This window comes from Pelophylax lessonae (assembly GCF_965119305.1).
Source record: "Pelophylax lessonae genome assembly, chromosome: 2".
Lineage (NCBI taxonomy): Eukaryota > Metazoa > Chordata > Amphibia > Anura > Ranidae > Pelophylax > Pelophylax lessonae.
Window position 1 is genome coordinate 619581653 of NC_138769.1, and position 18504 is coordinate 619600156.

General features: G+C 42.5%; 1 protein-coding gene across 2 annotated transcripts in view; it reads right to left on the reverse strand.

The window, feature by feature from the left end:
• CRYL1 (crystallin lambda 1) overlaps nt 1–18504 on the reverse strand; it is a 303870-nt gene that overhangs the window by 11356 nt on the left and 274010 nt on the right. For both annotated transcript variants that reach the window (XM_082245249.1, XM_082245248.1), the window contains exon 7: nt 17699–17805. In XM_082245249.1, the coding sequence (XP_082101375.1) occupies nt 17699–17805 (107 nt within the window). The remainder of the gene's footprint in view (nt 1–17698; nt 17806–18504) is intronic.

Consider the following 18504-nt stretch of genomic DNA (forward strand, 5'->3'; position numbering starts at 1 on the left):
CACACGATGCACCAGAGTTCAAAAGGACTGCTCTCAGCGTTGTCTACATGACAAGGAAGTCCTGTGGAGCGATCTTCCCGGGTCTAGGGAGGGGCTCCGCCCCCTCACATGCCCTCAGTAACTCCCACAGCTGCCCAGCTCTGCAAACAAAACGAGCTGGGTGTACCAAGATGGCCGCCCCCATGAGCCACACGAGGGACTCAAAAAAATGGCAGCCCGCGCGCTGCAGTGGGAAGGGGGGTCCCCACATCACTAACAGACGATCGATAGGCAGGTAGGCCCTGGGAAGCCAGGGAGGAAGCCCCCCCGCACAACAGCCGTCTGCACTGTCGGGACCCCCCCCGCCCCCTTAGCGGCTTGCATGAACGTCTAGCCACCCCACACACACACACAAACACCCCCTGCGTAGGGGGGAGGGAGGGGGGAGAGGGACACCACAGGGGGGGGGGGTGCACAGGGGAACAGAGGGGAACCCAGATTAGTGTGGGTCCGATCATCCCAGGGAGGAGCCCGGGCCCACCCCAGAGTCAGCCATGAGGAGAAGGGGGGAAGCATTTACTCACCATACCAGAACAGAGCGGGCGCCACTCCAGACAAAACCCCTCGCCACCCAGTGGGGGGGGGGGTGTCGGCCAAAGGAGACGCTGCGACTCGGCCGTCGACCGGTCGTATGCGACTCGGCGGGACGTTTAACCCGCGGGCCAGTCCCCGTCCAGCGGGACTATGTCGCGGCCGACCCAGCGCGGAGCTGGGTCTGCACACGCTTGTAGGCCGGCTGGGGAGACCACTGGATTTCAGCATCCAACCCGTCGACACAGATCCGGCATAATTGCTTGAAGATCTCACAGGAACAAGAAAAAAGCTAACTGAAAAAAGATTTATCTAAAAAAACTTGCCAGGACCAGAGATCCCAGCAAGGAACTTAGGTCCTTACTCCTGACTAGGCAGAAAAAAACTGACATCCTATAGCAGGGAGAGAGAGGATATACCCCCTGGGACTGCCTATAGGTGTGGCCAGAACTTTTTTCCTGCCTAGTGTCCTACTCCTGTAGGGGGCAGTATAACCCTACGGATATCAAGATATCAGTCCTGCGTCTGTCAATGAGCAACAGAGAAAACTATTAAGCAGAAAACGGAAAATAGTCTTGCTCCATTGGGACACCTAAATGTTAGCAAGAATGATAAAACCAACATCAGGGTAATCTAAGTAATATCACACCTAATGATCCACGGACGTATGAACAGCACTGGAGCTAGGAAACCCCATCATGAACAGGCCCAGCCCGATGAGGGAAGAAAAGATAAAGGGAAAGTTCCCTTGCACATTTGGGGTTATAGGCAGGAGTAAAAAAAGAGAGCAAAATGTCATCCCAGGGAAAAAAATGAGATAGGAAAAGAAGGGGAAGGAAATGAAAAAGTTATCAGCCGCAGTCAGGATAAGGGAGGAGAGTGCCTTGGGTGCTTAGGGAGATTAGAAAGGGGGTAGAATAAAAATAAAAGAAAAAGGGAAGAGGGGGTGGAGAAGGAAGGGGAGTGGGGAAGAGGGGGATAGGGTAGGGTACCCCAGGGAGCTCTTGTCAAGCTAAAAAAAGGTTCTGGCTATAGTGCTAGGAAGTGGGAGGTCATTTGAGATGGAAGGAAATGATTAAGGCAGATCTAGGTAGGACTTTGTTGTGCGTGCTGTTAAGAAATGAGTTAGTGTATTTCAGGTTCAGTGAGTTCTAGGTAGCTCCCATCTTACATTTCATTTCTTCACTTTTTACCCATGAAGACATGTTGGCAGAACCTCATGTTGCACCTGCAGCTACAGATGAATTCTTGTGCATTGTAAAAAATGGAAACTAATAGGCCTGTCAAAATACCTGGAGCACTGAACTGGCAAATGGTTAAATCAGAAAAGTTAACTCATAAATAAGAAGATCCAGCAGCAGCATATTTAGTATGCATTTATTTATACATACATAAATAAACTAGAGGGCCAACTAAAGTTTGGCATGGGAGCCTGGACATTTTGCAGAGAGAATTCACTATAGAGACAGTAGACATTCATTAGGGCATCTGCTGTTTTTTGTAGCACATAACTAGGCCAGCTGGCACCAAACAGGATACATCTGAAGCTAGGGATAAAAAGCAGGACACATTTGATCCATGTGGTGCAGTCTGTGGTGTTACAGGGGAAGGAGTGGAGGCAATGTGGTGAGACATGCGATAGGTCACCCCTAGAAAGGCAATTAGCACACTGACAAGACAATATGTACATAAGCCAAGACTTATGTGCAGTAAAGACCAAATTTGTTTTCTGTACAATGGTCCACTTGTTCATGCTTGCATCCCTAGAATGACCATGCTCATCCAAGTATCACTGCTGCAATTTCTCCCAACATTTTATATTCAACATGTGGTCAATAACAGAAGAATTCAAAGTATAACTAAAAGAAAAACATTTTTTTTTAGTTCTGAATACAGTGGAGAGGGATTGGAACACTTGTCAGGTTTTTATTGCTGTCTGTTGCACCATTGGGGAGAATCACCTTCTCTATTTGTCATGTTTACTATTCTCTTCGAAAGTGAAAGGATAGGAAAATCAAAAATTGTGGGCTGTCCCCAGAACAGAGGGCATATATTTCAATGAGGACACTAGTTCTGGTAATCCTGGTGACAACCAGGGATTCCCTCAGTGTGGAGAGATTTCCTCTCACTTCCTCTTTTGGCTAAGTGACAGGAAGTGAAGGAAAATCTCCTCAATTGGACACGGATGGCAATACTTCCTTATTCTATCCTAAATTAAATAAAAAGGTTTTGCCTGTAGTTTTACTTTAAGTTTCGGGGAGAGTTCTTATTGTAAAAATACTTTGTTCCTGTTCATCTGCAGATATTTGTTAGTTATACTTTACTCCATTCAAGTGTATTTCCAAATTGGGATAACACCCACTTTATATTTGTTACACATCCGCATTCACATAGCATTACTTAGATATCACATTGCAGCTTACAGATTTCAGGTGCTTTATTCTGAACCTTCTAGCAAGGAAAAATCTTACACACAGTTAGGTATGCATATATACCAATATATTTGGACACAGGCACAATTTTATTTTTTTCAGGTATTTAACAAAACATATTCAAGCTATAGTTCTATAATATGGGCTGAAAGTTCACACTCTCAAGGTTTAATTTGAGGGTATGTACATCCAAATCGGAGGAAGGGTTTTAGGAATTGCAGCTCTTAAGAATAGTTACTTTCCTTTTTCAAGGGACCAAAAGTAATTGGACTACTGAATCAAAAGCGGTTTCATGGCCAGGTGTGGGCTACTCCTTTGTTATTGCTTCATCAATTAGGCAGGTAAAAGGTCTGGAGATGATTCTAAAGCCCCGTACACACATACCGATCGTCGGCCGAGCGATCGGCCGTCTTTTGTCCACGGACTGTCGTGTCCGCTGAAAAGTGCAAAAGACTGCACACGAATTTTGTCCGCCAACAACAGCCGACTGCAGAAGTGATGTCATGTGATGGTTAACTTTCCCTGTGTTTTTTCTTCTCTGAGCATGCCCAGTCTTGCAAATCTGCTGTCTGTCGGCCGAATTCTGTACTGACTGGCGAACAATCGGCCGTTCTGGTGTCGGCATACAAAAATTTTAATGCTTGCATGACAGATTCTGTTCGGCCGAAAGTGCGCTGTTGGCTGTCGGAAGCATCATACTAACAAGCCGAAAATCGGCCGATCGGTCGTCGGCCGAATCTTTTCGGCCGACAATCTGCACGTGTGTACGGGCCTTTAGTGTGGTACTTGCATTTGGAATCTTTTGCTATGAACCTACCTTATGCATTCAAAGGAGCTGTCCATGCAAGTGAAACAGGCCTTTGCAAGGCTTCAAAAACAAAACAAATCCATCAGAGGGATAGCAGCAACATTAGGAGTGGCCAAATCAACAATTTGGTACATTCTGAGGAAAGAAGAATGCACTTGTGAGCTCAGCAACATAAAAAGGCCAGGACATCCATGAAGACAACAGTAGTGGATGATCGCAGGATCCTCTCTCTATGGTAAATAAAAACCCATACACAACATCCAGACAAGTGAAGGACACTTTCCAGGAGGTGGGCGTATCATTGTCAAAGTCTACAATTCTACAATCAAGAGAAGACTGCACAAGAGCAAATACAGAGGGTTCACCACAAGGTGCAAGCCATTCGTAAGCCTGAAGAATAGAAAAGCCAGATTTGACTTTGCCAAAAAAAAAACCTAAAAAAGCCAGACCAGTTCTGGAAAACATTATTTGGACGGATGAAACTAAGATTAATCTGTACCAGAATGATGGAAAGAAAAAAGTGTGGAGAAGGCTTGGAACAGCTCATGATCCAAAGCACAGAATGTCATCTGTAAAACATGGTGGAGGTGTCATGGAATTGGCATGCATGGCTTCCAGTGGCAATCAGTCATTGGTGTTTATTGATAATGTGACAGAAGCAGCAAGGATGAATTCTGCAGTGTTTAGAGATATACTGTCAGCTCAGATTCAGCCAAATGCAACAAAGTTGATTGGACAGTGCTTTACAGTACAGAAGGACAATGATCCAAAACACATTGCACAAGCAACCCAGGAGCTTTTGAGAGAAAATAGGTGGAATATCCTGCAATGGCCAAGTCAATCACCTGATACCAACCAAATTGAGCATGCATTTCACTTGCTGAAGGCAAAACTAAAGGCAGAAAGACCCACAAACAAAGAACAACTAAAGACAGCTGCAGTTAGAGCCTAACAAAGCATCAGAAATGAGGAAACCCAGTCTTTGGTAATGTCCATGAGTTCCAGACTTCAGGCAGTCATTACCAGTGAAGGATTCTCAACAAAATATTAAAAATGAACTTTTATGATAATATCCATTTGTTTAATTACATTTGAGCCCCTGAAAATGAGGGGAATGTGTAAAAAAATTGTTGCTGTTCCTAAAATTTGTACTTGATATTTTTGTTCAACCCCTTGAATTAAAGCTGAAAGTTCGCACTTCAAATTCATTTGGATTGTTTTGTTTTAACTTTATTCTGGTGGCATACAGAGGCAAAAGTATGAAAATTGTGCCTGTGTCCATATATATATGGTCCTAACTGTACATGGACATAACTGTAGTTCTCTTTATTTACGAGGGGACTGGGCAGCTGTGTATGCCATAATTAACCCTGTCTGTACTGTGTAGGCAGATCTTCATGATCATGGCAGTGGGGTATCATCCATAGGTGCAGTATGTGCGGTACAAATGGGTCCCAAGGGTGGGGGGCCCACTGTGCTCTCACACATTGCACAACATGGAGAGATGCAAGATTTCTGTCTGCAGAAGAATACCAAGCAGGATCTCACATACTAATTAACCCAGCGCCTGCTAGAGAAGAAGTCCAGTGGAAGCCGAACTCCACAGCTGCCAGGAATCTATACTATGTAACCAGTGGGCACTACTGAAACACCTGCTGGTTACTTGACAGGTGTCATTTCACAGGGAGAGGATGTTCCATTAGGCTCTTCGTTTCAACAAGTGCTAGAGCTGCGACAAAGATCCATTTAGCACTTGTGATGGGAAGGGGAAAGGATCAGAAGAAACATCCCTTATGCTCCTTGTAAGAGGACAGCTGTCAAGTAACTAGCAAGTTAGTAACGTTCGCTGACTACAGAGTAAAGATGCCCGGCAACTGTGGGGTTCAGCTCTCACTGGGCTCCTTCTCCAGCAGGTGTGGGGAATAACAGTTATGCAACCCCATTACAAAAAAGGCTGATTAGAGTTCAAAAAAATCTCCAACATTCTACTCATACCACATGAAATACATGAAATATAAAGAATGAAGAAAGGGAGGATGAGGCTTCTGTGACCATTATAGCATATACACTTTATTAATACACTCTTAAAAAATACAATGCATGTATATAATTCTTCCTAATTTGTATATATTTATAAAAGAATATGATTTTTGCATATCCCGATATAGTTCAGGGCTTTTATTTCATTATGGTGTATTTTTACTGTATTAATAAAGTGTATATGCTATATTTAAATGGTTACAGCAGCCTCATCCAAATCTTTCTTCATTCTTTATTTTTCATGTACAGAAAGTCCCTTACTTACAAACGAGTTCTGTTCCGGGAGCTTGTTCATAAGTCCAACAAAGATCAGCGCTTGCAGACATAGGCTGCGAGTGATGATCAGTGTGTTGTGGAACACAAAGGCACAGCATGGGGGATCGCTGCCCCAACATAGCTTGTGTTGGTACGGATATGTCAGGTTTTTGTTTTGTTCAGCCTGCTGGGTTGAATGACAGGATTGGACATGAGAACACATGTTCGCATCTTTGAAAGATCGCAAGTTGAATGTTCGTATGTGATGGACTTACTGTATTATGAGTGGAACATTAGGTGGTTTGCTGAGCTCCTATCAGGCTTTTTTGTAGTTGGGTTTCATATTGGTCTTTACCAGGAGCTTGTACCCCTTAAAAAAGTTGATTGACTTTTGGACCTAGAGACAACAGTGTCATCTTTGTATTATTGTTATGTGCGGCCCACTCAGCCTTTTTCCCGGCAACATCACAGATCATGTGAATGTAACTTGCTGAATCAGCACATACCCAGTAGGCACAGGGGTACATAATTCACCAGATACAGGATTTACTTCTACAGGTAAGCTTTGCAGGGGATCGCTGTACTGTGGGATAGACGGTCACTTACTACTAACCTCTGCGTCACTTACTCTTAACCCCTGAACTCTGCATCTCTTAGTCCTGATACCTGAATTCTGCCTAACTTACTACTGATCTCTGAGCTCTGCATCACTTACTACTGACCTTTGAATTCTGCATCACTACCTACTGACTTATGCACCATTTACTCCTGACCTCTGAAAACTGCCTTACTTACTACTATTCACATGTGCACTCTGCATCACTTACTACAGATTTCTGACCTCTGCATCACTTACAACTGACCTCTACGCCATTTACTCCTGACCTCTGAAGTCTGCCTTACTGACTACTCACATGTGCACTCTGAATCACTTACTATTGATTTCTGACCTCTGCATCACTTACCACTAACCTCTGCGCCATTTACTCCTGACCTCTGAAGTCTGCCTTACTACTCACATGTGCACTCTGCATCACTTACTACTGATTTCTGCACTGAACCGTTCAGTGCAGAGATCAGTAGTAAGTGATGCAAAGTGTCTGAACCCCTGCATTCTGCTTCCCTTTAACCTCAGATCCGTTCATTCAGTTCACCTTTGGCAGAAAATGTTTGGATTTTGAAGAATGTATTTAATTATAACATACAGTATATGTCTCACGTAATAATTTATGGGGATCTGACACCGATTTTAAAGACATACTGTAACCAAATGTCAGAAATCTATATCAAACTGCTACTGGCAGACCTTGTGTCAGAGAAGTTCCCCCATTTCATGCAATAGGAAATGTATTAACATATCTGCAAGGTGGATAATAAATATTTTAGAAAACACAGGTGATTGCAATCATATGTCTGCTCAATTCTCCCTGCAGTATCACTAGAAAAATGTGACACTGGTCCCCTTGCATGCCTTCTCCTCTGTTTTCCTATTTGTACTGATCACCAACCAATGGCTTGAAACTTTTCCATGGACTGTCAGTTACATCATCACATTACAGAGGGCGTACAAATTCTAATACATGACACGCATTCCAACCTTCCAACATACTGATGTGCTTTGGATCAGCTTACCCTGTTTAGTTTTTGCAGGGAGTGTTTAGACTCTACAGAATGCTTTTAATTATATGTTCTATATCTAACATAAAAACTTAAAAGAGGCCTATCGCTTAATTAAAGTATACCCAATTCTGCCAAATTTTGAATCCTATTTCACACACTTTTCCTCTGACCTTCTCTATATCTGCAGAAGATGTCCCCTTTGCTTTAAAAGAGAGATAAGTAATATTGGTTTCAAACTGTAAATAAGCTTGCCTGAGATCAAGCTTGGTGAACTTTTGACCTCCTGCAAGAGAGGCAAAAATGTCATCTACTCTGGGTAGGGGATACTGGTCTATCTCCAGTTGAGAATTTAGTGCCATGCGGAAATCGCCACAAATGCGTAAGTCCCCATTCGCTTTCTTTACTGGTACAACTGGTGATGCCCACTCGCTGTGCTCTACCTTTGAGATGACACCTTGTTCCTCCAGCCGGCTTAGTTCAGCTTCCACACCTGCTCGGAGTGCGAAAGGTACCGTCCGAGCTTTGAAGAACCTAGGCTGGGCATTGGGTTTCAGCCTGAGTCTCACACAGTCATGCTTTATTTTTCCCAAATGGTGATCAAAGACTTGTGAGAATCGCTGTTTCAGGGATTCCACCCATCCCTCGTTATCTCTTGATGTGATGGTCACAGTGTTGCAGGGGTTAATGGCGATGTCTGGCATGTCAAAGTGAGCAATCCAGTCTCTCCCAAAGAGAGGGGGTCCCCCATGTTCTAGGATATACAATGGCATTCTCTTTGTCTGACCCTTGTAGGATACCTGTACTTTCACGTAACCCAGTGGGTGGAGTATCTGCTTTGAGTATGTCTGCAGTTTGATTGGTGTTGGACGGACAGTTGTTTGGATCAGAAGTTTTCTCCATTGTTTCTGGGTGATAACTGAAACTGCTGCTCCTGTGTCTACATCCATCTTGAGTTTCTTTCCTTCCACGGTTACCTCTACAGTCATTGCTGAGGGTGCTGAATGCATATGATGTATGTCCAATCTGTGGAGCACTTCCTCATCCTCTGATTCCGATGACGATGTAAATCTTCCCACCATATATGCCTTTGTCCTGGTGTTCAGAGGTTGTTTATTTCGCACCTTCTTACTACGGCTGACTCGTTTCAGATGGCCTGCCTTTCCACAATTATGACAGAGCTGATCCTTAAACCGGCAGACTTTGTGATCATGGTCTGTATTCCCACAACGGTAGCAAGCTGACTCCCGGCTTGGTGAGAGTCTATATTTACCGTTAGCTGCAGTTTGCTTGACTGCTGTTCTGAAAACTTCCTCTTTAACCTGGGGGTTCAATCTGCTCTGGGGGTTCAATGCCTCTGTATCTTTCACAGCCATTTCCATCACTGAAGCTATCTCAATTGCCTTTGTAAGGGTAAGGTCTTTCTCTGTTAACAGTCTCTTTTGGCTAGACTCACTATTCAGTCCCATGACAAACTTATCCCTCAGTGCAGTCGGTAAATACTCCCCAAAAGAACAGGTTGAGGCTAGTCTGCGAAGGGCGAGCACATAAGCCTTAATATCTTCACCCGGCTGCTGCTGCCGCTGATAGAACCGGAATCTTTCTGCAATCTCTAGTGGTTTAGGCTGGAAGTGATTCCCTAACAGTGTCAGGAGCTCTGCCAAAGTCTTAGTTGCTGGTTTTTCAGGGAAAAGGAGATCCTAACAGTGTCATATGTCCTAGCACCAACCACTGTCAGAAATACTGCTACTTGCCGGTCGCCTGGGATGGCATTTGCACAGAAATATTGTTCTAATCTTTCAATCCAGGAGCTCCACGATGTCTGTTCGCCATCAAATTCACTTAATGTCCCGATCAATGACATTTTCCTGCTGGGCTCTGTGGGTTTTGTATTCAGCTGACAATCCAGAGTTTTTTTTCTTCCTTTCCTTTCTCACACGGATAGTAACCTTGTAAATCCCACCCTCGTCGCCACTGTTATATTCTCCGTGTTGTGAGAGACACAGGACTCTGGTCTGGAACAACGGTTGTTTATTCAGGACTCTCTGTACACTCCAGCATGCATTACAGGACAGCTCTGCATATCAATACATCTCTACATGTGTCTCCAAGATGGCCACTCTGCCCCTTGACCCTTGTCATCACTCCTGGGTGGAGCCAGCCTTAAAGTGACAGTACATGTGAAACCCTTCAGGTATAACAGGTTTGGTGGATATCAATGAGGTCCAGTGCTGTGGAGGCTGTGCCCAAAAAAAAAGGCAAGCAAGACAGCAAACGGCTATTCACCAGTATTGGATTTTTAGACCCCCTGTTACGGAAGGTCCACTGAGCATGAGGTATAAAATAAGCACCAGTGAAGGGTCCACTCCAATTCAGCAAGAAATCCACGGAACATTCACAGAGGACAGTGTATCTTTACGAACTTCATAAACCCCAAGAGATGGACACTGATGTTCCTCCAAGAAAACAAGTGGGGCTCACATGGTGAAGTACGTACAGTTTATTAAATAAAATACAGGTAAAAAAACTCACATGATGGCTGCGTGATACAGGCATGTAAGGAAGGTTTTGCCGTGGCTACAAGCGTATCTGCATGGGGGCTGGCGTGCTGATGCGTTTCGTCCTTCATTAGACTTTGTCAAAGTCTAATGAAGGACGAAACGCGTCAGACACGCCAGCCCCCATGCAGATACGCTTGTAGCCGCGGCAAAACCTTCCTTACATGCCTGTATCACGCAGCCATCATGTGAGTTTTTTTACCTGTATTTTATTTAATAAACTGTACGTACTTCACCATGTGAGCCCCACTTGTTTTCTTGGAGGAACATCAGTGTCCATCTCTTGGGGTTTATGAAGTTCGTAAAGATACACTGTCCTCTGTGAATGTTCCGTGGATTTCTTGCTGAATTGGAGTGGACCCTTCACTGGTGCTTGTTTTATACCTCATGCTTGGTGGACCTTCCGTAACAGGGGGTCTAAAAATCCGGTAAGGAGATCACCTTATTTTATGCACGTGGTGAACATCAGGATTGTGTCTGCACGGTGTTGGAATTTATTTGCATTTATTTCTGCACTTCAGCATTATATTTTGACGGACTTCATGGACTGTGTTCTTTTATCCTATAGTTTCTAATGTGGCGCTGTACTTAAACACAAATTTGCTTATGGTCTGATATTACTGTTGTACTGGCAGCCTTACTCTCGTTAGTTCATCTAACGCAGTTTTCTCACTTCTTTGTTTATTCACCAGTATTGCCTGTAGAATTAGATTAGATGTAGATTCCCTGCAGCTGATCGTTTCCCATTTCTTGTGGAGGTGGCCATATTGGTACAGCAAGATTTAGTGACATCATCAAATCTACTCCAAAGCTTGTGGGACTAGCAGCTATAGGCAGCTGTTCCTTTGATGTTATCTCTCTGCAGATATACAGCTACAGAAGATGAGTACCCAAGCACAGTCACATGCCAGAAGTGCACTGCTATTTTTCCAGGAGGAATTCACTGCAAAAGGTACAAATTTAGGGCAATGCTTAGGCAAAAATGTACATTTTAGATGTTTTCCATAAAGTAGCTAATCTTCACTTTTTGCGTGGAGGTTTATTTTAAGGAGTTTTAGTGCCGGTTCACACTACCACGACTTGTCAGGCGACTTGGTTGCCTGACAAGTCGCGGTCCATTCTGTGCTACTGGAACCGTTCTAATAGGAACGACTCAAGTCGCTCCGACTTAGAAAAAGGTTCCTGTACTACTTTTGACAGAAGTCGGAGCGACTTGCATTGACTATTATTATGTGAAGTCCGTTCAAGTCGCGCCGAAGTCGCGGTGCACGGCGACTTCACAGGTCGCCCCCGAAGTCGGATCGCCATAGTGTGAACCGACACTTAAAATGTTTGTTTGGAATTTAATGGGAAGGAATTAGAATGTTTCAGGTTGTAAACTCTTTCTGTTTTATCTGGTACTGAGTAACAGTTGTCACTTCGACAGGAAGTGAGGGGATTTCTCCCTTAAGTGAACACCAAAAGTGACAAAGGTTTTAATTATTCCCCACACTATTTATTTCTACTACTGTTCATTTGTGCTCATCTTGGGGTGGGGTGGGGGGGAATTCCCCTGCCATTCTGTTGTGTTTGACACCCAACAAACTAACAGGAAGGGCGGATATTTACCTTCACTTCCTGTAATGATACCTGTCAAAATAAAATGAGCATTTTCCCAAACAGGGACAAAGACAGCAGTAAGTCATTAAATATAGCAATCCAAAAAAAAAAAGTCCAGGGCACTCACAGCAATATGCACTAATCTTAGATTCTGCTTAGATCCACCAAGAATCAAAAGCAATTATATATATATATATTGAAAGAGTGTATCAACGTGCCTTACAAAAAATTATATTTCATATTACATTTTGTTAGGGCTCATTCTACGATGGAAGGTGGCCCCCTGCAATTACAGATTTAACAAGCCAGACTAGCACCCATTCATAACAACCTTGGACAGCAGACAGCTATATTTTGCATTTAGACGACATGTTAAACCACCTGTCCATTCATTCATTTGAACACTTGACAGTTGGATAATTTGCATTTAGATTACAAGACATGTTGCATAGAGATTGCTGACGCCACCCATAAACAATTGACAATTGCTTACATTAACACAGACAAGCTGAACACAGACGGTCCGACTACAACAAAACACCTCATATTGACACAGATGCATGGCGAAAGCAAAAGGCCCTTTCATGCACTGTTCTGTCTGAGATGTGCTATTGTTAATTTGACTGATGAATTGTAAACCAGTTGAAGCAGTTTTTTCCCGCTTAAACATGCCTTAAATATGAGCTACACGTGCAATAAAATCAGATGTGACTACACTTTGTTTAGGTACTCTGTGTTCTTGCATCTCCCAGCTGGAAGAGGAGGAATTCACTATCTATTGGGGGGTTAGCAACTGAAAGGCTGTATATCATCGTGATTGTCTCCTGACGAGAATTGAGCTAACATATATATATATATATATATTTACATATACACACACACACAGTGGATTAAAAAAAGTCTGCACACCCCTGGTAAAATGTCAGGTGTCTATGATGAAAAAAAATGAGACAAAGATAAATTATTTCAGAACTTTTTCCACCTTTAATGCAACCTCTAAACTCTACAATTCAATTAAAAAACAAACAAAAATATTTCGGGGAGGAGTAAAAAATAAATAAATAAATAAAATAATGCAGTTGCATAAGTGTGCACTCCCTCTTATAACTAGGGATGTAGCGGTGTTCAGAATTGAGCAATCACATTGAAACTCATGTTAAATAGGAGTCAGTACACACCTCATTTAAAGTGCCTCTGATTAACCCCAAATAAAGTTCAGCTGTTTTAGTAGGTCTTTCCTGACATTTTCTTAGTCGCATCCTACAGCAAAAGCCATGGTCCGCAGAGAGCTTCCAAAGCATCAGAGGGATCTCATTGATAAATGGTATTAGTCAGGAGAAGGGTACAAAGGAATTTGCAAGGCATTAGCTATACCATGGAACACAGTGAAGACAGTCATCATCAAGAGGAGAAAATATGGCACAACAGTGACATTACCAAGAACTGGACGTCCCTCCAACATTGATAAAAAGACTTGAAGAAAACTGGTCAGGGAGGGTGCTAAGAGGCCTACAGCAACATCAAAGGAGCTGCAGGAATATCTGGCAAGTACTGGCTGTGTGGTATATGCGACAACAATCTCCCGTATTCTTCATATGTCTGGGCTTTGGGGTAAAGTGGCAAGACAGAAGCCTTTTCCCTTATCATCTCCTCCCATGCTCGCCTCCAGGACTTTTCCAGAGCCTCTCCAATCCTATGGAATTCCTTACCCTTATCTGTCTGATTATCTCCTACTCTATTAGCTTTTAGGCGATCTCTGAAAACCCTCCTTTTCAGAGAAGCCTATCCTACCCACACCTAACAAATATACCTCCATTTTCTCCATCAGCCCATCCCCCACGGTTATTGCCTTTTGTTTCACTTAACCCTCTCTTCTAGATTGTAAGCTCTAACGAGCAGGGCCTTCTAGTTCCTCCTGTTTTGAATTTTAGTATAACTGTATTGTCTTCCCTCACATTGTAAAGCGCTGCGCAAACTGTTGGCGCTATATAAATCCTGTATAATAATAATAATAATAATAATGAAGAAAAACATCCAAACCCAGCTAAATTTTGCAAAAACACATCTGAAGTCTCCCAAAAGCATGTGGAAAATGTGTTATGGTCTGATAGAACCAAGATTGAACTTTTTGGCCATAATTCCAAAAGATATGTTTGGTGCAAAAACAACACTGTGCATGGCCACCAGAACACCATACCCACAGTGAAGCATGGTGATGGCAGCATCTTGCTTTGGGGCTATTTTTCTTCAGCTGGAACAGGGGCCTTAGTCGAGGTAGAGGGAATTATGAACAGTTCCAAATACCAGTCAATATTGGCACAAAACCTTTAGGCTTCTGCTAGAAAGCTGAATATGAAGAGGAACTTCATCTTTCAGCATGACAACAACCTAAAGCATCCATCCAAATCAACAAAGGAATAGCTTCACCAGAAAGTTTTGGAATGGCCCAGCCAGAGCCCAGACCTGAATCAGATGAAAAATCAGTGGGGTGATCTGAAGAGGGATGTGCACAGGAGATGCCCTCCAAATCGAAAGGTCCTTCAACAAAGTATTAGTTTAAGGGTGTGCACACTTATGCAACCATATTATATTAGTTTTTTTTATTTTAACTTCCCTCCACCTAAAATATTTCAGTTTGTTGTTCAACTGAGTTGTACAGTTTATAGGTGTAAAAAGTTCTGGAATTATTTATCTTTGTCTAATTTTTTTACAGAAACCTGACATTTTAACAGGGGTGTGTAGACTTTTTATATCCACTGTGTACAGTATCTCACAAAAGTGAGTACACCCCTCATATTTTTGTAAATATTTTATTATATCTTTTCATGTGACAACACTGAAGAAATGACACTTAGCTACAATGTAAAGTAGTGAGTGTACAGCTTGTATAACAGTGTAAATTTGCTGTCCCCTCAAAATAACTCAATACAGAGCCATTAATGTCTAAACAGCTGGCAACAAAAGTGAGTACACCCACAAATGGAAATGTCCAAATTTGGGCCAAAAGGGTTCAATATTTGGTGTGCCCACCATTATTTTGCAGCGCTGCCTTAACCCTCTTGGGCATGGAGTTTACCAGAGCTTCTTCACAGGATGCCACTGGAATCCTCTTCCACTCCTCCATGAAGACATCACGGAGCTGGTGGATGTTAGAGACCTTGGTCTCTTCCACCTTCCATTTGAGGATGCCCCACAAATGCTCAATAGGATTTAGGCCACACATGCTTGACACCACCTGAACCAAATAGGTTTATCTTGGTCTCATCAGACCACAGGACATGGTTCCAGTAATCCATGTCCTTAGTCTGCTTGCCTTCAGCAAACTGTTTGCAGGCTTTCTTGTGCATCATCTGTAGAAGAGGTTTCCTTCTGGGACGACAGCCATGCAGACCAATTTGATGCAGTGTGCGGCGTATGGTCTGAGCACCGACAGGCTGATCCCCCCACCCCTTCAACCTATGCAGCAATGTCGGCAGCACTCATACATCTATTTTCCAAAGACAATGTCTGGATATGATGCTGCGCACATGCACTCAACTTCTTTGGTCGACCATGGCGAGGCCTGTTCCGAGTGGAACCCGACCTGTTAAACCACTGTATGGTCTTGGCCACCATGCTGCAGCTCAGTTTCAGGGTCTTGGCAATCTTCTTATAGCCTATGCCATCTTTATGTAGAGCAACAATTCTTTTTTTCAGATCCTCAGAGAGTTCTTTGCCATGAGATGCCATGATGAACTTCCAGAGACCAGTATAAGAGAGTGAGAACACCAAATTTAACACACCTGCTCCCCATTCATACCTGAGACCTTGTAACACTCCGAGTCACATGACACCAGGGAGGGAAAATGCCAAATTAGGCCCAATTTGGACATTTTCACTTAGAGGTGTAGTCACTTTTGTTGCCAGCGGTTTAGACATTAATGGCTGTGTGTTGAGTTATTTTGAGGGGACAGCAAATTTACACTGTTATACAAGCTGTACACTCACTACTTTACATTGTAGCAAAGTGTCATTTCTTCAGTGTTGTCACATGAAAAGATATAATAAAATATTTACAAAAATATGAGGGGTGTACTCACTTTTGTGAGATACTGTATATATACTGTATATATTTATACACATATACAGTGCCTTGCGAAAGTATTTGGCCCCCTTGAACTTTTCGACCTTTTGCCACATTTCAGGCTTCAAACATAAAGATATAAAACTGTAATTTTTTTGTGAAGAATCAACAACAAGTGGGACACAATCATGAAGTGGAACAAAATTTATTGGCTATTTCAAACATTTTTAACAAATAAAAAACTGAAAAATTGGGCATGCAAAATTATTCAGCCCCATTTACTTTCAGTGCAGCAAACTCTCTCCAGAAGTTCAGTGAGGATCTCTGAATGATCCAATGTTGACCTAAATGACTAATGATGATAAATAGAATCCACCTGTGTGTAATCAAGTCTCCGTATAAATGCACCTGCACTGTTATAGTCTCAGAGGTCCGTTTAAAGTGCAGAGAGCATCATGAAGAACAAGGAACACACCAGGCAGGTCCGAGATACTGTTGTGGAGAAGTTTAAAGCCGGATTTGGATACAAAAAGATTTCCCAAGCTTTAAACATCCCAAGGAGCACTGTGCAAGCGATAATATTGAAATGGAAGGAGTATCAGACCACTGCAAATCTATGAAGACCTGGCCGTCCCTCTAAACTTTCAGCTCATACAAGGAGAACACTGATCAGAGATGCAGCCAAGAGACCCATGATCACTCTGGATGAACTGCAGAGATCTACAGCTGAGGTGGGAGACTCTGTCCATAGGACAACAATCAGTCGTATACTGCACAAATCTGGCCTTTATGGAAGAGTGGCAAGAAGAAAGCCATTTCTTAAAGATATCCATTAAAAGTGTCATTTAAAGTTTGCCACAAGCCACCTGGGAGACACACCAAACATGTGGAAGAAGGTGCTCTGGTCAGATGAAACCAAAATCGAACTTTTTGGCAACAATGCAAAACGTTATGTTTGGCGTAAAAGCAACACAGCTCATCACCCTGAACACACCATCCCCACTGTCAAACATGGTGGTGGCAGCATCATGGTTTGGGCCTGCTTTTCTTCAGCAGGGACAGGCAAGATGGTTAAAATTTATGGGAAGATGGATGGAGCCAAATACAGGACCATTCTGGAAGAAAACCTGATGGAGTCTGCAAAAGACCTGAGACTGGGACGGAGATTTGTCTTCCAACAAGACAATGATCCAAAACCTAAAGCAAAATCTACAATGTAACGGTTCACAAATAAACATATCCAGATGTTAGAATGGCCAAGTCAAAGTCCAGACCTTAATCCAATTCAGAATCTGTGGAAAGAACTGAAAACTGCTGTTCACAAACGCTCTCCATCCAACCTCACTGAGCTCGAGCTGTTTTGCAAGGAGGAATAGGCAAAAATTTCAGTCTCTCGATGTGCAAAACTAATAGAGACATACCCCAAGCGACTTACAGCTGTAATTCACAGCAAAAGGTGGCGCTACAAAGTATTAACTTAAGGGGGCTGAATAATTTTGCACGTCCAATTTTTCAGTTTTTTATTTGTTAACAAAGTTTGAAATATCCAAAAAAATTTGTTCCTCTTCATGATTGTGTCCCACTTGTTGTTGATTCTTCACAAAAAATTATTTTTTTATCTTCGTGTTTGAAGCCTGAAATGTGGCAAAAGGTCGAAAAGTTCAAGTGGGCCGAATACTTTCGCAAGGCACTGTGTATATATATATATATATATATATGATACTTTAGAGAATAGAAATGAACAGCATCTACATACCTGGTCAATTTTTACTGCAACATCACCAGAGAAATTTGGTACTGGTCCAAAATCTGCCAGTACCCGCTGAATGCCTTCTCCATAGCGCTCACAGTAACTCTTGAACCCTGAAGTAACAATAAAAGTGTAAAGACAAAAAGGATCAAAAACCATTATATGAAAAAAAAAAAAAAAACCCACACGATTTTTTGAGGCGGCAATAAATAACTATATTTATAACAGAAAAATGTTGATATGTGGTCCTCAGTAGCATAGCATGGATTCTTTGAATGCACTATTTTGAAGACAAATATCAATCCACCATGTTTTAGGCCTATAACAGCATATCAAAGTGCATCTAAACCTGAAAACAAATTGTATTATATTGCAGTTTACTGGAGCTTAGGTATGATGACTACATTATATTTTTTTAAGCTTTTTTTTTATGGAGAAATGAGAATTATACCCATTACCCCATGGCCCATTCAAGTGAAAGGGTGCTACGCTAAAACTGCCCCAAAACTGCACACAATGCATGCGGTTATAGTGTGGTAGTTCGGCATTTAAGGAGTTAAAACAAGCAGTGAGGTGATACAACACCCCCTCACCACCTGTCAAATGCTCTCTGAAGAGCGATCCAAACCCTGATTGCTCATCAGGGAGCAAAGAAAGTGTAAACAAGAGGATTACTGAGATGATAAATAACTAAAATGCTGAGATCAATCTTGTTTTGCCTTAGTGTTTCTAAGTGTATCTAAGCTAAAGAACACCAAATGTATACATTGCAGCTTACCAGTCCTTTAGATGTAGTAGCTGTCCCTGATTTG